Genomic DNA, 22,297 nt, shown 5'->3' on the forward strand with positions numbered 1-22,297 from the left:
TCCTAGCTCATTTCCCCCAGGGATTTCCTTTCTTCCACATCATTCTCTCCAGTAGCTATGACCTCATCTTCACTGAGAGTATTTCCCCAGCAAACAAACCCATTCGAGCTGCTCCAATCGTAAAAACACAAGCAAAACATCCACTTATTCCTCTTTTTTTCTCTCAGCAAGGCTTCGTGAGACAGGAACCTGTTTCCAAAGTTTCTTGTTTTTTCATCTTTTCACTCATTTCATTGATTTTAAATTTTCATTTGCAAAATATTTGAAAAAACCTAAAACAAAATTCATTCACAGTCTGATCACTTTTAAAGAAAAAATATTTAATAAACAAAAGTTTCCCTTCTTTGTCCAGCCCAGTCTTTGTCAGGGGGCTCCTAGAAAACTTGGCCAAGGTTTCTTGGCCTTTGGCCAAATGGCCATCCTTCCTTCCTCTGGGATAAAAAATGAGCCATCTCCTGGATAACAGTGCTGCATAAAACATGCTCTTTTGTTCCCAGGAGTAATTTATATAGCCTATAACCAGGGGAGGAAACAACCACAAGCAATCATTTTTAATCATTTTGTCTTTCTCTGTGGCATGAGAACTTTTGAATATTTCTATTAGAGAAGAGAGAAAATCTACTTCTCAATGCCCTGTGAAAGGTAAAATTGAGCTTGAGTATCATCATTTTGTTGATGTTCTTTGGTGTATGAAAAATGAAGCAGTGACCAGATTACATCATGGAGCTTAAACAAAGATATTTCTCTCGTTTGGCTGTTTTCACTCTTTAAGCTTTTTGAATAATTCAAGGAAAGAAGCTACATCAGCAGAGAATTGAGAATCTAGTAGGGATAGTATCTAGCAACCACGCTGTATTAGAGAAGGCAATGGCACCCCACTCCAGTACTCTTGCCTGGAAAATCCCATGGACGGAGGAGCCTGGTAGGCTGCAGTCCATGGGGTCACACAGAGTCGGATACAACTGAAGCGACTTAGCAGCAGCAGCAAAAGGGCATTTCTGACTGAATCTGTCCCTTGGTATTCTGAACTTTTCACTCTCTGTCTTACAAGAACCTATTAACTACCTTGCGACCTGGTCAAGAGAAGGATTTTAGCCCATAATTCCCCTAAATATCACACTACCTGACTTCTAACAGTTTTTTACTTTTCCTTAGATCTGAACATACTTATCCATGGATGCTCACAAAACAAGACTAAACAAAAATTGTCTTTCAAATGCAGTAAATATCATACAGCTTTTACCATCACAGTCCTGGACCTCAAAGCAAAATATATAGAGGCAAGACCTGTAAGGGTCAAGCAGTGATCATGTTACACAATGATTCAGCCACTGGAATACTACAGGATAATACTGTAACTCTTCTTTCTCGCCAAGAGAAATGGGAAAAATGTCGAGATGTCTCGCCAAGAGAAAGGGGAAAAATAGAAGAATAACTGGATGAGGGAGCACAATCAATGAAGGGGGGTTTGTTTGTGTCAAAACCCCCTTGACTGTATTTGCTCTCTGAGTCAAGAATGTAACAGGAGACTGGACGAGTGTTGGCCCAGGTCTGTGGAGGCAGGCCAGTCAGGAGCTGAAAAACTGAGAGGAGTCAGAGGAAATGGTCTAGGCGGTGAGTGACACGGCCTCACCCCACACAAGTGAGCAGGAAGTACGTTACTCCCATGTGTCTGGACGAGGGGAGAACCAGAAACACTTGACGAACAGTACTAAGGTACGGTACCCCGGAAGAGAATACTTTAAAGGGACATCTCAGTACCCAACTCTCAGAAGTTTACCTACCTTCAGGACTTCCCTGGTGGTCCAGTGGCTAAGACACCATGCTCCCAGTGCAGGGGACTGCAGTTCAATCCCTGGTCAAGGGACTAGATCCCACATGCCACAACTAAAAAGACCCTGCATGCCACAATAAAGATCAAAGATTCCGAGTGCTGCAACTAAGACCCAGTGTAGTGAAATAAATATTTTTTTTTAAAGTCACCACCTTCAAGGACAATTTAGAGCAGTTGTTTCAAAGTAATGCATCCCAAACTTGGTGATATATGAGAATTATTAGAGGAGTCCTTTAAGAACTCCTTAAAGAACTTCTTAACTCCTCTAATTAACTCTTTTCCTTCATCAGAAGCGCTAGGAGTAGACAGCCCAAGGGTTTTCTTTCAAAAAATGTACTATCTATAAGTGACTGTTACACTCAGCAAGGTGTGGAAACCTCTACATTAGACATCACAATGTCGTCCAAATCCATTATTTCATTTGACCATCACGTCCTTGTAAAGATGTCAAAGGCTAACAGAATCACTTTCACAAAAACTAGGGAGTTAGTTTTCTTGAACAGTTCCTATATTAGTCAGTTCAGGCTGCTATAACAAAATACCATGAACAGGGTGGCTTAAACAATAAACATTTATTTCTCACAGTTTTAGAAGCTGAGATGTCCAAGATCAAGGTACCAACAAATTCAGTTCCTGGTGAGAGTTCTCTTTCTGGCTTGAAAATAGCTGCCTTCTCACTGTGTCCTCAATGGCGCAGGGAGAGGGAGAGCTTTACAGAGGAGAGAGATAACACAAACAGAGTAATAGAGAAGAATGTAATACATAAACTATTTACAATGGTGCAGCAGGATTTAGGGAAACCAAAAGGGCTGATGAAATACCTGCAGTGTGGTCACTGGAGCAAGGCACTTTTGCCCAGCTATTGTCCACAAGTGTAACGTTGGCATCAATTTGCCCAGTTTCATAAGACTGTGGTGAGGCTGCTGTTGACTTGCTCATTTTTGGAACCAGAGTCACTGGTGTGATGTTACTGATTCATTTTCAGAGCTTTTGAATTAATTGGAAGTTATCTTGATTACCAGTGGTTACTTGTTCACAACTTGGGACTTTGACTGAAGAACAGCCTTTACCTTTCTTGAATATGAAAAATAAGCACTTTCAATTCTCAGTGCTCCCTTTTGGTCTTCTACCAGCCAAACCTGTAGAGGAGACCACAAGAGATTATCCAGATGTTAATTTTTCAAGGTAGGATTTTCAGCTGGTGCTTCCATTTAAGCAACTTAAGCACCAATTACTGTGGAGAAAAAAATAGCTCTAATTGCCAAATCTTTATAATTATATACATTTATCTATGTGTATAAATATACACACACACACACACAATTTATCATATTAAATTTTTTTAAAAAGTTGACTGTAGAACTATTTAGGACATCCTGACAAAGTTAATATGGAATTCAGCATAAAATACAAGGTATAAGAAGGAAGTGATTTTGTTGCCAATATGATTATTTTAAATGATTTGAATTTCCAAGGCACAATTTAAAATGGGTAGAATGTTATCTCATGAGATATTGGTATGAACATATATGACTCATTAAAGAGATTTTTTTAACTGAATGAGGATAAGGGTGAAAAAATCAGATGAGAAACAAGAAACTGACTGTTATATACACTGTCAGGTTGGAAATGGTCAAGTGATTCACTCCAGAAGAGAACTTCAGAAGTGTCAGACAACACCCAGCTGTCTTCACACTAACATACAGACACAAGCTATAAGCAAGGCTTAGGCAACAAAAGGGCACACAAATGAGGAGAGGCGTAGGGAAGTATCCTGGACTGACAGCACTGGTACTTGGACACCAAACATAAAATGCACTGTAGAAAATATTGCGGAAAGAGAGGAAAAAACCGGGATACAATTATGAAAATACACTACAGAATGCCAGGCCAGAAAATCAGATTTAAGCATGCAACCACTGACTGAAACAAGGTGCTATTAAAAAAAAAAAAGTTGTTAAATACATGAACTTTAAAAGCCCAGAATTGGGAAACATACGGTCATGATAGCTTCAATTGTCTAAAAATCCTATTTTACCAAAACCAGAGCATCTGAGGATTCTTTATACACCAAAAAAAAAAACTAGTCTTCCAGGAAATCAGGTATTCATGCTTAGTCCTGTCGGACTGAGACTCCGTGAGCTGTAGCTTGCCAGACTCTTCTGTCCATAGAATTCTCCAGGCAAGAATACTGGAGTAGGTTGCGGTTTTGTACTCTAGGGGATCTTCCCAATCCAGGGATTGAACCCATGTCTTCTGTGTCTCCTGCAATGCAGGCAGATTCTTTACCCCCTGAGCCATCTGGGAAACCTTCCAGGAAATAGAGGAAATGGCAAATATTGAAACTACTACTCTGGACTGCCAAAATGACCAACAGGAAGTAACTAATTGATAAAGAGGAAGGTTTGGGAACCTTGAGAGAATGTGATCATTTCAAGGCTGGTGATAACTAGTGAAGAGAACTCAGACTGTTGATTCCAGTTCTGCAATCAAAACTGACTCTATAAGGGGAGGGGGAAGGAGCAAGCTTGCAAAAAAATGTCTCTTCTGACAAGCTAAACTCTTAAAAGAATGGAAGTCAAGTATGCATAGCTAATGAATATAAGAAATGGTAAAATCTTTAACCTCCCTCTCCCAATTAGCTGACAATTTCTTAAAAGAAAAAACAAAGCTCAAGTCAATAAATAGGGTTTTATAAACTATGTGTAGAGACAAATGTAAGGAAATGGTTACGAGGATAATATAAGACTTAGCTTTTTTAGAATTTCTTTTTTTTTTTAAATCAAGAATAATCTTCAGCCTAGAAAATTACGTGGGTGATAAGGGGGAAAAGTAAGAAGGAAATGAGGTCCATCATAGGCACAAACAAGTCTCCAAACCCAGACAAAATTCATCCTGAGAGACTTTGCAGATGGTAAATGGAGCAAGGCAAAAAGACTAGATTGGAAATGAAATTTCTATTAAAAGAAAAAAAAAAAAAAGAGTAGACTATACAGCTACAGATTGGTCAATAATGTAGATTCCAAATAAGACTAGACTGAATTAGTCAAAAGTTTATAGTATTAGAAACAGTGATCTTTGAAGTAAACATGGATTCATTAGGAAAAGACATTACAAACTAAATCCAGTTCCTTTTTCAGATGGAATAATGAGAATGGGAGGGCAAAGAAATGGACTAAATGGTTCATTTCACCTAGATTTCAGAAAAACATAAATAGCTCACAGTAGCCAAATGGCAGAGGATTGTCACACATTAGACAGCCCACCTAGGCATCATGTCTTAGGTTAGTGGACTGATACTGAGCTTACAGCAAGCAGGAATACGTGACACAGGGCTTTGTCCTTGCCTCTGTTGTTTGTTATTTTTACCATTAAAGGTACAGAATTAATGATTTTTAACTTATCAATGCTGTTATGAGTCAAAGTAGCCAATTGTACAACGTGATAAAATCAGGGTACAAATATTTTTAAACAGATAGGAACGACAGCTTCAATCTAAGACACAGTTTAATCAATACCAGACCAAAGTCTTGTCTCAAAAAGCGGAAGCACACACTCTGCTTGAGAAATAAAGGTGCTGCTCAGTTTTCAAATATGGTTTATCATGAGAGTAATGGTAGATGGCAGCCTGCATGGAGAGCTCTTATAGATATTACTGCGAAACTTCAGAGACGTGCGGCAAAGAAAGCATTACTCCCATCTGAGGTGAGGAAACTGATGCTAAGAAGTAACCTGCCACGGTTCTCACAAGGCAAGTGAAAAAGTTGCAAATCTTCATGCTCTTTCTAAGACCATACACTGCTTCAACACCTAAGCTCAAACGGGACACTGAATGATCTCATTTATAATTCCCAAATGTACTATGGAGCATTTTCTTTATCATAATCCTTCAGGTTATTTCAAAATGACCCCTCCTTTTATTGTGTCACTCAATTAGGTTAAAAAAATAAAATTAACTTCAAACATCCAAATCTTTCCAGTGTGGTCCAGAATAGAAGTTGGCAAGTCATGGTCTGCAAGCCAGATCCAGTCCAACTCCTGCTTTCATTTGGCCCATGAACTAAGAATGGTATTTGCATTTTTTTAAATGGTTGAAAAAAATCCAAAGAATACTTCATGATACATAAAAACTATATAAAATTCCAATTTCAGTACCCATAAATAACTTTTATTGGAACACAGCCATGCTCATTCATTGACATGTTGTCTATGGCTGCTTTCAAGCTACGAAGGCAAAGCTGAATAGCTGTGACAGAGACCATATGTGGTGCTCACTACTTTACATTGCTGCTCAACACACTACGAATCTCAGGGACACAGTGACCGCATTTCAAGTGCTACACATAGTGTCATACAAACATTTTATTACTTTTATTACTAATGCAGGTTAATCATATTTCAAAAAGTAAAGCGAAGTTTGAGTGTTGTGCTTTTTAAGGCATGGTGGAATGTGGATTATTTTGTTATAAAATTATAATAGCAAAGCACCATGTTTATTAGGCAGTGACACTTCAGTTGTGTTAAAAGAATACAATTTATTTTCACATTACCAGACCAAGCACTCATCACAATATTCCCAACTCACAGGAAAGCAACAGTAAGAACAATTAAAACTTTAAAGCAGAATATCTTATCACAATAGAATTTATTCAAACACACAAAAAATGAGAATGAAGGTGCAACCAAAGTTACTTTCCAAGTGGCTCATTTGTTAGCCAAGCAAAGAAAGTTCTTCAGTGACAGTGAGTTAAAGTTAATTAAACTGTGTTTGACTGCAGCAACTACAAAGTGTGTCCAGAGAAGATAAACACGTTGAAGACCACTAGTTTTTGTGCAAGGACAATTGCTTGAAGACACCAACTGTCAACTAAAAAACAAGGCAAATGATTTGGCTTTTCATGAGTCAATACATGTTACCAATACTGCCTAGTTGTTGATTACAAGAGAAGTCAGTATGGAGCTTAAAGTAACTCAGGAATTGGCCTCTGTGAATAGACTCCGTGCAACAACTCCAATAAGATAATTTTTTTTAAGAGAAAAGACTTTTAAAGAACTTGAGAAAACATCAGTGCTAACTGAAGTGGTGTCTGCAAAGATGTGTTGTAACTTAATGGTGGTAAGGGCATATGGAGTAGAAAATGGTTTACTGGGCAAATTTACAAACCTTGTGAAAGTATAAAATGTTTAAAATCAATCTTTATGCATTACATGATTCATCAGCAGGTATTCTGGGGGAACTATTTGAATCTGTCATGTTACTGAACTAGTTAAGTCAGTGGTGAATTTCATTTACTCTTGCAGTTTTAACTATCATTACTTCCAGTAAGTTTTTGCTAGGAATGGAAACTGAATATCCTGACTTGCCCAGCTACACAGCAGTCTGATATTTGTAGGAAAGTTTTATTGCAATTTTTCTTTTAGCTCAGAACCAACACTGAATTTTCTCTGAATAGGTATCATTTTTACCTATTATTAATGAAAACTGAATAGATTTGAAAATTAGGTTTGCAGCAGATTTGACGTTCCTTAGTAAATCAACTTAAAAATTGTAAGGCAAAACAGCACTTATATGTGAAATTTACACTGCAACAAAATCATTATGACAAAACTAATCTTATTTAAATCACAAGTAATGTCAAGCCACTTTATCCACTTCCTATGCTGTCAAGTTAAAACAAGAAGCCAAGATATCCATTCCTACACAATTTGCAGTGGGTATGTTTTTCAAACTCAACTGCTGTTTCAGCTACATTTTTGGATCCACTTAACTGTACAAATGAGGAGCATCCATCTAATCTTCAATACAAAGTAATTAATCTGCAATGTAATGTTATGTCCATGGCAAATATCAAGGGCAGAATCTAAGAAAATTGTATAAAACACCCTCCTAATGGTGAATACACTGTAATTAAATCATACGTATGGACTGATACAGTATTTGGTAATATCTATCTGAAGACATTTTCAAAGATGAAATATATAAAATCACATTACAGATCAGCATAACAGACGATCAATTTCAAACTCCTAAGTGAAATATTATCCTCTCAAAATATCTCAATTCTTATCAGGAGACCTGTATTACAAAAAAATTGTACTCAAGTATTCATATGTATTTTGAACTTCCTCAATACAAAACTACTGGAAATTTGTTTTCTCATTATGCAAGTATATAAAAACTTCAATTTTGCCTTTGGTCCCATAAAACCAAAGTTTGTCAACCCCACTCTAGAGCAGTGCAGGACTGTTTTTCATATTAAGTAAAGTCACAGTATGGTAAACATTCCTGTGAACAACTGTTCCTTCTAAAACCATTTTCATATCCCAGCAGTATTACCTGATAATACTTGTATATGTAGTCCTTTCTTTGGTTATGATCCATGTATTCCTATGAAGTAAATTTCCTAAGAAAATAATGTGGGTCCATATTAGAGATGGGCAGAGAAGAAACTCATCATCCCAAACATCAGCAAAACTTTATAATTCCATTTACTTTTTCTCTAGAAAGATCAGCTTTTCACTCTACTAATCCAATGGTAATCACAAAAACCTTTAAAAACTAAACAAAAACACATCAAATACGGTACTTATGATGTTCATTTTTACCTAAGTCCAAAACATTTTTCAAATGTGTATTAGTGATTTTCAATAATATATTCAGACTAATATGTCTCAGGAATACAAACGTTTTCTAATTTAAAGCAATTATTTTTCCCTTTACACTCTATTTTGTTTTTCTCACCATAACAGCAAATATCTAGATTTTGCCTGCACTGAATCCATTCACTTTCCTTCTGATAACACTACCCTCATTTTCTTTTGGGAACACCCCTTCTACCTCATTTCTCAGTCCAATGTGTCCTGTGAAGATGGGAGAACAACATTTCCTGGGCCACAGTGGCTCTGGGGTGGGCATGTGAATCAATGAAGGAATAAATGTCAGGATTCTGTTAAAACTGTTGAGAGAAACTGTCCTTTGTTGAGGTTATGAAGCAGGCAGTAGTCTAAAGTTGTTGCGTGGTCATTTTACCATCACACACAAAAAATCCCCTTGACAACGAAAACAGAAGAGTAGGAAGCAAAACTGAGAAATACAAAGTCAGATTCCTAAACTTTACACCAGGATCAAGCATGTCCGAAGCCACTCCTATGAATGTATGAATGGACTTTTCAAATGCAATGATGTGCATGCCTACTGCTGAAGCCAAGTTAGGTTTCTAGCACTTGCAAAGCCAAGGGTACTGACTAATGCAACTATATAATCATTCAGGTCAAACTCTAATCTTAGGTCATTTATTTCTAGATAGGGCCTTTTAACCCATGCTTAACCTATGCTATGTTTGATCTCCAGATCTTCTTACTGTTTCTGAATGGTGGTTCTTAGTGGACACATACAGACTTAAGACTGCTGCTTTGACTTACCTTACCTTTGCCATCTTTCAGTAAGCACAGCAGCATCTTGTAAAACCCCCTAGAGTGAACAGCACAATGAGGAACTGTGAGATACTGCCACAGATATGTGCTCTGCATCTGCAATGATCTTAAAGTCATTCACTTCAAACTGGAGCAATAATACTTCATTTCTGGAAACATAATAGTATGACTTCATTTTTTAAAAGGGATGAAATGATACAGTTTATTTCCTTTGTTTATTAATGGCATTAGTTCTAATTAATTGCTCTATTAAAGAGTTCGGAGAAATAAAAAATTTGTTTAAACTTTCATTAAAGAAAGCTTGGATACACCCAGCTACATACTGCTTACAATAGAGTTCCAACAAAGCAAAACAAAAATCAAAAACACAAAAGAACGTTCCTTCAGCTCTGCTTTTCACATATACTAAATTTATTCACATAAACTGAATTTTAAAAATTTCTATCTTCAGTTAGTGAGTGGCATTATTTTACCCATGATCAGAGGAAAGGGGAAAGAGCAAGTTTAAAAAAACTACCTTTATTTTTTATTTCTTTTTCAGTTACATACTTTTAAACAGGGATGTGTTTCATTATTCAGACATTCAGGCAATGTTGACTTCATTAGTGTTGACAGAAAAGAAGCATAAAAATGCAAAACATCGTTGGCTTAACCTGAACATACCTGCATTACCTATTATTGACCAGTTTGTGTCGCCAAAAGACTTATTCCTTGGCATTAAAATGGAGCACTTAAAAATATTGCTAAAAAGCAAATGTCTACACACTGGTCTTTGCAGCAAATAAGGGTATTTATACTTTTAAAATATTTTAAGTCCATAATTGGATTAATATACACACCTTCTTATGTATAAGGAGTTCAGATCATATAAACACTGTACAGTCCAAAAACCCTACTGAGAATAAAACTAAACAGGCTTATGATAAGAAATACAGATATCGCATGTATTTACAAATATCATAGACACACAAATTTGGTCAAATACTGTAAAGAAAGAAGTGGTTTCACATTATAATGGCTAAAACATCCATCTACCTTGCTCAAAGCAAACAAAAATAAAAACTCAGTATGTAACTCCTGTAGTTTAAGACATCATGACAGTATACAAATATAAAATGGAAACTGTTGACCAAATTATACAGTATATGTTTTCTAGGCTGAGTGTAGATCTTTAAAATCAAGAACTTATAAAGATCATTTATAGGATTCCAAGCGATGATGACAAACAACATCCTGATCTGCACTATTCATATGGGTGCCTAATTCATCAAAAACAACACACTGAACTTTTGGCTAATAAGAAAATAAATTACAAAGTACAAGCAAATTTCTGGAAATGCAATAAGGAAGTCAAAAATGTAGATTTATTTAATTACACATTTTAAATGTTACCTTGAAACAATAAAAATAAATAAGCTTGCCCAGAGGCACGCACTTAAGAGACAAAAAGGGGCTGCATTGAAGGAGTAGGTAACAATTTCATAAACGAAAGGTGAATATGAGATCTGAACAACACAATTATCTTTCTAGCCAGTCTTTTTATCTTAACTCTCCTTGAAAATTCTGGCTAGGAAAATGTGACAAAAGTATAACCTGTGTCTGTATGGCTTAAAACAAAACATTCTTGAAAAATGGAATGGGTTTCCTATTTTTTTAAAACAGAACCGTTTCTTTGTTCATATGCAGGCACTTCAAAAGACTATGGGGACAAAGCACCTGACCCATCCTTTCCAAAATAGTCTTCAATCATCAAAATTATACTAAAAAGCAGGAAAATTCCAGAGAACCAGCAAAGTTGAATACAAGAGACTAATGTGAGCAGATGGCAATAGGGGGACCCCGGTTTTATTGCTGGGGGGTGCCCTTCTTTTTAATCAAAGAGCAACTAATTAATAAACAGACACCATTGCGTGGCACATCCAAAGTTTTCTGCTTAAGGAGAATGTAGTCATTCAGCAGCAGGTTTCAGTGGGATCTCCTTCAACCTCATATGATGTGGTGAGATTCACATTTATTCCTTCTCCTAGTGTATTTCTCCAAAAACTCCATCATATCTCATTTCTCAAAGTATTCATTTCTTGCTGTCTAACATACATCATTATCTGGAAGCATAAAGTTACATTACACAAATAGTTCGCATTTTTAAAAAATAAGCGCTTTTGCCACTTCGGCAACACTGTACTTCACATAGTGGTGCAACAAAAGCAGAGCTCGTATTAACCACGCTATTTTATGATTCATTTTACCAACTACCATCGGCTGAACCCATAGAGCTTTTTCCTCAGTACCTCTGGGCAGTGACTGTACCTTGATTTCACAGAGAGAATGTTAACGTGATTCATGAATAGCAGTACCATCGGTAACAGTGAAATCAATGCAGATGTCACACAGATAATGAACTTCTCAAGGGATAACTTCTTTTAAATATCTGGGCAACTGTTTTCTCTGTTGCTTTATCCGCCGGGGAGAAAATTCCTGTTTGATTATGCTCTTACAGAAGTTATAAAAGAAAACCAGGTTAGGTATATAACTGGTTGACATTTCAGATACTGTACTGCTTTCTATAACTGGAGGAGAGCTTCTTAAAAATGTTCTATAGAACTGTGTAAGTCATCAATACCACCTCATTGGTCCATTCCATTCACTGATGGGCAAAGCACTCATGTTTTGACAAAACTTTAAAGCTTCCATAAAAGTTAAATTAGAAAAAAAAAAAAATGACTGTAAGACAACCACAAAATGAAGTATGAAAGTATGACATTTTCGTTTCTAAGAGTGAGTCTTTGAAAATATATGTGGTCACTACAGAGATGATTTTAATCACGAGACAGCAGGTGAACACGTAAGTAACTCCCCATGATCTGTCCGTGTCCAGAGTCATTTGTGGCGCTGTATGGTTTTCCTTTTCCTTCGTTTGAAAAAACAGCAGCACCTGCAGATGGAGAGAAATACTTCTTTTATTATAAAAATACTAGGGTATTGCAAAATAAGGTTGAACTCTATTGCGTTAATGTAAGTGATCATAAAAGCCATAGGCTGGTGCAACAAACAGTGAACACACCAATGAAGCATATATATTAGTGAGATAATGGCAAGTACTACTATCATTTCATCAATGTGCCTTTTTAGAATAGCAAGACATTCTATGCAATATTAAAAGGAGCCACTAAACTGAAAAGGCTCTGCACCAAGACTAATTAAAAAGCCATAAAGCTCTGAACCCCAAACTGACCCACCACATCCTATTTTAGATACTAATTTCTGCCAATTGTATGCTGTATATAAAGTTGATCTTATGTAATCTTTCTCTTTTTTCCTGATTGTGGAATATGATTGTGGAAGCCAATGTTAGAACAGCAATAATGAGCCTAATATTGGGGGTTTTATTTTCATTAAAAATTAGATTTCAAAAATGAAAAGAGAAATTCCCAAAATACTCTTCAACAAACATTCTCCATCATGTTTACAAAGTAGAAGAGAGAAAAAAATACATTAACTAGAATAAAAACGCTAATATTGGCATTTTTAATTCTTTAGGGGTTAAAGAAGGTCAAGCTTATCATGTTACCTTAATTAAGGTAAAAATTATGCTCAACATTTAAAACAACATAATCAAGGTGATTCAGTTTCATAATAAAAAACTGATTCCGTTTTTGAATTCTGTTAAAGAAATATCTGGTTTTCATGCCTAGATGAACAAAATCTAGATATGATCCCTGACGGTACTAGTTTTTCCCACAGTGAATTCTCCTAATTATGAGAAGAGGCATCACATGCAGAGATATGCTGAGGCTGGTATGAAATGAGAGTCAAACGAGAATCACTGATTACCAACTAACAAAACAAACGCACACATGTATTCCAAAACTCTATCGTTCCTTCAGATAAAGGTCTGGCTTTCTCCCCCTTCCATACTTAGAGTCAATCTATCAAAATACCAAGATGACAGGTGCCACATACACAGAGGCTCTTTTCTTTGCCCCACTCAAGTCCTTATACCAAGATACTCATTTAATTCTTACCAGCCCACCTTCCGCAAAGGATATTAACTGAAACATTTTCAAGCTAAGCATGAAAGAGACCATGTAGCTTCAGGAGTCCTATCCAGCAAAAGATCATTGCAGATGAAATAATGGCTAGGTATCTTTTATATATTTCTGTGAAATAAATGTAAACAAAGCCCCACACTGTCCAGTTAAATTACACACTCTCTCAGCTCACATTATGTTTAGAAAAAATAATTTCAACGTTTACTGTGATTTATGCCATGATTAAGAAATCACTATGGAGCATTCAAAACCAATTTTTTAAATTGCATTCAAATAGCACATAACGACTAGACTAGGGAATGAAACTAATTTAAAACTGTATATATCAGCTGATAAAGATTCAACTAGAAATATGTGTTGTTATCAGTCTTTATGAGTTTTATTATTATTGAGATAACTACCAGACAGAATGGAAATAAATTACTCAATCAAGGGTCTTAAAAAGAGACACTACTGTAAAAGAAGACTTCAGGCACAATACATTTAGAAGAGAAAGTCAAATTTTTCTGTTAGCTACCTAATACTTTCTCAAATATGTTACATATATTTTCTAAAATAAAAAAGCAAAGCAAAAAACTACTAGGAATACTTATGGTTGATTCATGTTGATGTTTGGCAGAAACCAACACAATACTGAAAAGCAATTATCCTTCAATTAAAAATAAATAAATTTAATCATAAGAAAACTACTAGGAGATAAAAAATCATTATTCTAAAAAGAACTCTTCAATTAAAGACTTAGAAAGTCTTTAATAGAAAGACTTCAATTAAAGAGTTAGAAAATGTCCATATTGTAAACAGCAAATGTTAAAAAATCAGTATTTAAAAGAAACAGACCAAATATTTAGAAGATTAAATAATATGATCATAGGTCAATGGAAATTTATTGTTTTTTTTTTTTAAGTTTTAAAGGCTTGAAGAGTTTTAATTTGGAAAAAGATGGGTAGGATTTAATAGGGAGATACTTTACAAAGAATAACAGAGGTGTTTGGAGCAAGAACAAAGATACCGTTGAGAGCTTAAATTACATGCCAAAAATTAGGTAACCTGGCAGAAATGAATAAATTTCTAGAAACAATGGAAATGTATTGTTTAATATGAAGTTTTATTAACAATGTTCACTATTTTTAATAAGGTTGTCTTTTCAAATTCCCAAGTATGTCCTTCTAAAAAAGTTTTCTACTAAAAAAGTGTTGAAAGGTTTACATAATAAGCCTTTTAGAAAGGGGGCTTTCATAGATGTTTTGATAAACAAGTTCAAGGCTCAGATTTTCCACACTTGTATCAGCAATTCGCACTGTCTGACTTACTTATTTTTTTACCATTATTAACCTGCTTTCAGTTCTGAGAGTTGAATTCTTCCTATTTCCTAGGTAATCTTTCTTTCTATTGTGTAAGTATTGTTGAACACAGAAAACTATTGTAAGCATTATTTAAGATTAAATAAGATCTTCAAATGCATGATAACTGTAGAGACCTTTTAAAATCAAAGCAATCTAAAAAAAGACATCCAATTTTTAAAAGTAAAACCCACTAGAGTACACCCTTGAAATAGATTTGCCCAAGTACAGCTGGCAATGCTATTAAACTGACGACCACCAGAGGACAGCATTGCTTTATCCGATATGAATGCATCCACATACAGAGAACGTAGATGTTCTCAAAATATGATATATTTACAGAAGAAGAAATTGATATTAAGCTTCCAGCTGATTTCTTAAAAGTCACTACCAAAACAGCTGATTTATAGTCTTAGTGATTAATAAATCAGGACTCATCTCAATTGTCCTCAGCGCTCAGTCTAAAACACTTTTAGCATAAGACCACTCTGACACGATTGTTTAATTTTCCTCTCAGTATGTAGTACTAATCTTAATTTATTTTATTTATTTGCTTATTATCTACCTCCACATTCCCCTTCATGGATCATAGCCTTATCATGGTGAAAGGGCTTGTGAAAAGTTCTGACAAAACATACACTGTCTGTGGTCTACTTTCTGGAGGAGGAATTACAAACCACTCCAGTGTTTTTGCTGCAAAAACACCATGAACAGTAGGAAAAGGCAAACATATATGATCCTGGAAGATGAGCCCCCAAGGTCTGGAAGTGTCCAACATGCTACTGAGGAAGAGTGGTGGACAATTACTAATAGCTCTCAAAACAATGAAGTGCCTGGTCCAAAGTGGAAAGGACACTCCGCTGTGGATGTGTCTGCTGGGGACAGTAAAGTCCGATGCTGTAAAGAATTCTGCATAGGAACCTGACACATTAGGTCCATGAACCGAGGCAAACTGGACGTGGTCAAGCAGGAGATGGCAAGAGTGCACATCAACATCTTAGGAATCCGTGAACTAAAATGTATGGGAATGGGCAAATTTAATTCAGATGACCACTATACCTACTACTGTGGGCAAGAATCCCTTAGAAGAAATGGAGCAGCCCACACAATCAACAAAAGAGTTCAAAAGGCAGTACTTGGATGCAATCTCAGAAGCAACAGAATGATTTCAGCTCATTTCCAAGGCAAACCATTCAACAAGTAATCCAAGTCTAAAGAAGGGAAGCGAAAAGCAAAGGAGAAAAGGAAAGATATAAACATCTGAACGCAGAGTTCCAAAGAATAGCAAGAAGAAATAAGAAAGCCTTCTTCAGCAATCAATGCAAAGAAATACAGGAAAACAACAGAATGGGAAAGACTAGGGATCTCTTCAAGAAAATCAGAGATACCAAAGGAACATTTCATGCAAAGATGAGCTTGATAAAGGACAGAAATGGTATGGACCTAACAGAAGCAGAAGACATTAAGAAGAGATGGCAAGAATACACAGAAGAACTATACAAAAAAGATCTTCACGGCCCAGATAATCACGATGGTGTGATCACTGACCTAAAGCCAGACATCCTGGAATGTGAAGTCAAGTGGGCCTTAGAAAGCATCACTATGAACAAAGCTAGTGGAGGTGATGGAATTCCAGTTGAGCTATTCCAAATCCTGAAAGATGAAGCTGTGAAAGTGCTGCACTCAATATGCCAGCAAATTTGGAAAACTCAGCAGTGGCCACAGGACTGGAAAAGGTCAGTTTTCATTCCAATCCCAAAGAAAGGCAATGCCAAAGAATGCTCAAACTACCACACAATTGCACTCATCTCACACGCTAGTAAAGTAATGCTCAAAATTCTCCAAGCCAGGCTTCAGCAATATGTGAACTGTGAACTTCCTGATGTTCAAGCTGGTTTTAGAAAAGGCAGAGGAACCAGAGATCAAATTGCCAACATCCGCTGGATCATAGAAAAAGCAAGAGAGTTCAAGAAAAACATCTACTTCTGCTTTATTGACTATGCCAAAGCCTTTGACTGTGTGGATCACAATAAACTGTGGAAAATTCTTCAAGAGATGGGAATACCAGACCACCTGATCTGCCTCTTGAGAAATTTGTATGCAGGTCAGGAAGCAACAGTTAGGACTGGACATGGAACAACAGACTGGTTCCAAATAGGAAAAGGAGTTCGTCAAGGCTGTATATTTAACTTATATGCAGAGTACATCATGAGAAATGCTGGACTGGAAGAAACACAAACTGGAATCAAGATTGCTGGGAGAAATAGCAATAACCTCAGATATGCAGATGACACCACCCTTATGGCAGAAAGTGAAGAGGAACTCAAAAGCCTCTTGATGAAAGTGAAAGTGGAGAGTGAAAATGTTGGCTTAAAGCTCAACATTCAGAAAACAAAGATTATGGCATTCGGTCCCACCACTTCATGGGAAATAGATGGGGAAACAGTGTCAGACTTTATTTTTCTGGGCTCCAAAATCACTACAGATGGTGACTGCAGCCATGAAATTAAAAGACGCTTACTCCTTGGAAGGAAAGTTATGACCAACCTCGATAGCATATTCAAAAGCAGAGACATTACTTTGCCAACAAAGGTCCGTCTAGTCCAGGCTAGGGTTTTTCCTGTGGTCATGTACGGATGTGAGAGTTGGACTATGAAGAAGGCTGAGTGCCGAAGAATTGATGCTTTTGAACTGTGGTGTTGGAGAAGACTCTTGAGAGTCCCTTGGACTGCAAGGAGATCCAACCAGCCCTTTCTGAAGGAGATCAGCCCTGGGATTTCTTTGGAAGAAATGATGCTAAAGCTGAAACCCCAGTATTTTGGCCACCTCATGCGAAGTGTTGACTCACTGGAAAAGACTCTGATGCTAGGAGGGATTGGGGGCAGGAGGAGAAGGGGACGACAGAGGATGAGATGGCTGGATTGCATCACTGACTCGATGGATGTGAGTCAGTGAACTCTGGGAGTTGGTGATGGACAGGGAGGCCTGGCGTGCTGCGATTCATGGGGTTGCAAAGAGTCGGACACAACTGAGCGACTGATCTGATCTGATCTGATCTGATGCCTCAATCACCAATGCCGAAGAAGCTGAAGCTGAAAGGTTCTATGAGAACCTCCAAGACCTTCTAGTATTAACACCAAAAAGGATGTCATTTCGTCACCAGGGATTGGAATGCAAAAGTAGGAATTCAAGAGATACCTGGAGTAACAGGCAAGTTTGGCCCTGAAGTATAAAATCAAACAGGGTAAAGGCTAACAGAGTTCTGTCAAGAGAACACACTGGTCATAACAAACACTCTCTTCCAACAACACAAGAGATGACTCTACACATGGACATCACCAAATGGTCAATATCAAAATCAGACTGATTGTTATTCTTTGCAGCTGAAGATAGAGAAGCTCTATTCAGTCAGCAAAAACAAGACCTAGAGCTGACTGTGGCTCAGATCATGAGCTCCTTATGGCAAAATTCAAGCTTAATTGAAGAAAGTAGGGAAAACCACTAGGCCATTCAGATATGACCTAAATCAAATCTCTTATGATTATACAGTGGAAGTGACAAATAAATTCAAGGGATTAGATCTGGTAGACAGAGTACCTGAAGAATTATGGATGGAGGTTTGTAACACAGTATAGGAAGAAGTAACCAAAACCATCCCAAAGAAATGCAAGAAGGCAAAGAGACTGTCTGAGGAGGCTTTATTGAGGAATGTCTGAGGAAATGTCTGAGGAAAGAAGAGAAGCAAAAGGTAAGGGAAAGAAAGGGAAAGATACCCAAATGAATGCAGAATTCCAGAGAATAACAAGGAGAGGTAAAAAAGGCCTCCTGAAATGAACAAGGCAAAGAAATAGAGAAAAACAATAGAATGGGAAAAACTGGAAATCTCATCAAGAAAATTGGAGATATAAAGGAAACACTTCATGCCAAGGATGGGCACAATAAAGGACAGAAATGGCAAGGACCTAACAGAAGCAGAGAAGATTAAGAAGAGGAGGCAAGAAGACAAAGAAGAAGTATACAAAAAAAGGTCTTAATGACCAGATAACCACAAAGGTGTGGTCACTCACCTAGAACCATACATCCTACAGTGTGAAGTCAACTGGACCTTAGGAATCATTATTACAAACCAAGCTAGTGGAGGTGATGGAATTCCAGCTGAGCTATTTCAAATCCTAAAAGATGATGCTGTGAAAGCGCTGCATTCACTATGCCTGCAAATTTGGAAAACTCAGAAGTGGCCATAAGACTAGAAAAGGTCACTTTTCATTCCAATCCCAAAGAAGGGCAATGTCAAAGAATGTTCAAACTACCAGACAATTGTGCTAATTTCACACGCTAGTAAGATAATGCTTAAAATCCTTCAAGCTAGGCTTCAGCAGTATGTGAACAGAGAACTCGGAAATATACAAGCTGGGTTTAGAAAAGGCAGAGTAACCAGAGATCAAATTGTCAACATTTGTTGGATCATAGAAAAAGCAAGAGATTTCTAAAAAAAACCTCTACTTCTGTTACACTAAAGCCTTTAACTGTATACATCACACAAACTGTGGAAAATTCTTAAAGAGATGAGAACACCAGACCACCTTACCTGTCTCCTGAGAAATCTGATTACGGGACAAGAAGCAATAATTAGAAATGGACATGGAACGATAGACTGGTTCACAACTGGGATAGGAGTACCTCAAGACTGTACACTGTCACCTTGCTAATTCAACTTATATGCAGAGTACATCTTGGGAAATGCTGGACTGGATGAATCACAAGCAGGAATCAAGACTGCCAGGAGAAATGACAACAGCCTCAGATACATAGATGACACCACTCTAAAGGCAGACAATGAAGAGAAACTAAGAAGCCTCTTCATGACGGTGAAAGAGGAGAGTGAAAAAGCTGCCTTAAAACTCAACATTAAAAAAGTTAAGATCATGGCATCTGGTCCCATCACTTCAAGGCAAATAGATGGGGGGCAAGTGGAAACAGTGACAGATTTTATTTTCTTGGGCTTCAAAATCACTGCAGACAGTGACTGCAACCACAAAATTAAAAGATGCTTGCTCCTTGGAAGGAAAGCTATGACAAACCTAGACCGCATGTGGTTTTTCCAGTAGTCATGTAAGGATATAACAGTTGGACCATAAAGAAGGCTGAGTACTGAAGAACTGATGCTTTCGAATTGTGGTACTACAGAAGATGCTTAAGAGTCCCTTGGACAGCAAGGAGAACAAACCAGTCAATCTTTAAGGTAATCAACCTGAATATTCATTGGAAGGATGGATGCTAACGCTCCAGTACTTTGGCCACCTGATGTGAAAAGCCGACTCACTGGAAAAGAACCTGATGCTGGGAAAGACTGAAGGCAAAAGGAGAAGAGGGTGGCAGAGGATGAGATGTTTAGATAGTATCACCAACTCAAGGGACATGAATTTGAGTAACTCCAGGAGATAGTGAAGAACAGAAGAGCCTGCTGTGCTGCAGTCAATGGGGTTTCAAAGAGCTGGAGATGACTTGGTGACTGAATAACAAAAACCTTAAATTTCCCAAGGTCCTGATCATGATACATTCCACAAATGGACACAAAGTTGGTGCTTTTAATTTAATATCTACTGAATAAATCAAATTTTTGCCTCATAAATGGAGCTAACTTCTAAAGTAAGAACCTGGTCAAAATCCTAAACCATGTTTTAAAGCCAAAGCTCTTAGCCTTAGGTCACAAACTCTAGTGAAATATTACAAAATATAGATCTCAGTGCCCATGGAAACTTTTCTGGAAATAAATGGTCAATAAAGGAATTAAATTAATAAAGGAATCTGAATCACAAGAAGCACTGCTTTCCAGATTCAACTACCAGGCCAACTTCCTACATCTCCATTTCCAATGAGGACTTGTCCTGGATGCAAGGAGCTGAGCGATAGAGACACCGAGTGGACACCATGTCATCAATTTACATGAGAGCAGGCCAAATGCATAAAATGAAACCATATAATTTTAACTTGGTACAGCTGAAGGGGGGGGTATAGAGGGTAGTTATCGGAAATAATAATTGTAATGATAGCAAAGATTCCAGGAATTAGCACATATAGAAATTTTCACAGATGATATGACCAAGTTATTCTATCAATAAGTCCAATTATTTGGTCTTAGAATATAACTTATATTTTCAAAAATTTTCAAAGACATTTTCTCTCCTGTTGTTCAGTGACTACATTTTCTTATCCATTCATTCATACCTCATATGCAATCTCATATGCATACCTCATACCTCAATCTCCTCAGATTGAGACTGACAACTACCCTGGGAAAAGATTTAGGCTGTGCAGACAATTAAATCATGTTCCTGTCAATGATTCTATTTTTCTCAGCTCTTTTCTTGATTATCCCTTGTATGGTTCCAGTGAGCCAAAATGTTCTCAAAAGTCAAAGTCACGCTTCTGACCAGATCATTCAGAAGGCTAGCCTAGAATCTTTGAAGCAACAACGCTACTCTTAAATCCTTTGGGAATAAACATTAAGTTCTATTTCTGATGAACACTGTTGCTTCACATACTGTTTACACAGGAAATAAGAAATGATAATGGATCAAAGTCCTAAGCTCTGTAGAAAACATAGATGGGAACAACCAAGATTTTGCTACTGACATCACACCACCATTTCCCCATTACTGACTTCCTTTTTCTTCTTGTAAAACATGGCTTGTCTTCCTGGATCTCTGTCAAAAACTTTCTTCTCAAAAGTCTACCCAGAAACTGAAGCACATTCCTCCGTCTGGATCTGAAGTGCTTATCTGCCCCTGTAACTCACTGGCTCGTCAGTATCCAGTTGAGGGACTGTTGGTACCTGCCAGACCCTCTGCACTTAGGACCCCAGAACCTAGCCTATCCTCCGCTGGTTGAAGAGGATATAGGAGGTATCTTTCATGACATCTGAACTTTAATTCACTGCCAAAGGATTTTTTTCCCCTTAAAACTTATACTTGAAATGTAATTTCATTTCTCTAGCTTTCTCAATGATAAAAATGAGAAACTATTTGGTTAGACAAGTGGGGTTTAGATCAGAGAGCAAGATCATGTATGTAGCCACTCTAACAAAGCAACTGCACCTTCACTTTCTTCCTTTCCATCCCCACGCAGCAAGTATCACAAACCTGAAATGACTTTCACAATTTGCCCACCCTCTCATGCTGGTTTAGTTTATACCTTCAACTGCCTCCATCACTGCTAAGAGCCTTTTAACTGACTTTCATGTAAGACTCACCTCTCTCCAATCTGCCATCCAAACTTCCCTCATCATAAATATGGCCATGCCCTTTCTTCTTAAATCTCAGCAATGGTTCTCCACTGTCCTAAGGCATCAGTTTTAAAAATTTGGTCCCAATGTATTTCTACTCTCCTCTCACTCTCATCCTACATTAGGCTTCCTTTCCCAGACAGCCTGTATCTTAGAAGGAAGGAAGGAAAAGAGGGCAGGAAGGAGGGAAGGGAGATTTCCTGAAGCCCAGGAAGTGACATAAGCCTCAAAACTGGCACCAAAATAATTTTCTTAAGGTTCAATCTGATTATACCATTTCTTGGCTTAAAACCCACAGTGTGCTTTCTTGGGCTAAGAAAGATAATGTCCAATTTTTTTTTTTTTAAACCTTGTT

At 37.2% G+C, this 22,297-nt stretch overlaps 1 protein-coding gene and 1 long non-coding RNA gene across 10 annotated transcripts in view; both read right to left on the reverse strand.

Annotated features, from left to right (window-relative positions):
- LOC133251008 (uncharacterized) overlaps positions 1 to 5,601 on the reverse strand; it is an 89,783-nt gene extending 84,182 nt beyond the window's left edge. Inside the window, exons 1-2 of the long non-coding RNA XR_009737482.1 lie at positions 2,656 to 5,601; positions 2,418 to 2,543 (exon numbers count right to left, since the gene is read on the reverse strand). This is a non-coding gene — a long non-coding RNA (uncharacterized LOC133251008). The remainder of the gene's footprint in view (positions 1 to 2,417; positions 2,544 to 2,655) is intronic.
- A 4,170-nt stretch (positions 5,602 to 9,771) lies between these two features.
- CSNK1G3 (casein kinase 1 gamma 3) overlaps positions 9,772 to 22,297 on the reverse strand; it is a 116,018-nt gene continuing 103,492 nt past the window's right edge. For all 9 annotated transcript variants that reach the window (XM_061422947.1, XM_061422942.1, XM_061422946.1 and 6 more), the window contains one exon: positions 9,772 to 12,200. In XM_061422947.1, coding sequence (XP_061278931.1) covers positions 12,146 to 12,200 — 55 coding nt within the window. In that variant the 3' untranslated portion in view covers positions 9,772 to 12,145. The remainder of the gene's footprint in view (positions 12,201 to 22,297) is intronic.

Source organism: Bos javanicus, chromosome 7 (genome assembly GCF_032452875.1).
Source record: "Bos javanicus breed banteng chromosome 7, ARS-OSU_banteng_1.0, whole genome shotgun sequence".
Taxonomy (NCBI): Eukaryota; Metazoa; Chordata; class Mammalia; order Artiodactyla; family Bovidae; genus Bos; species Bos javanicus.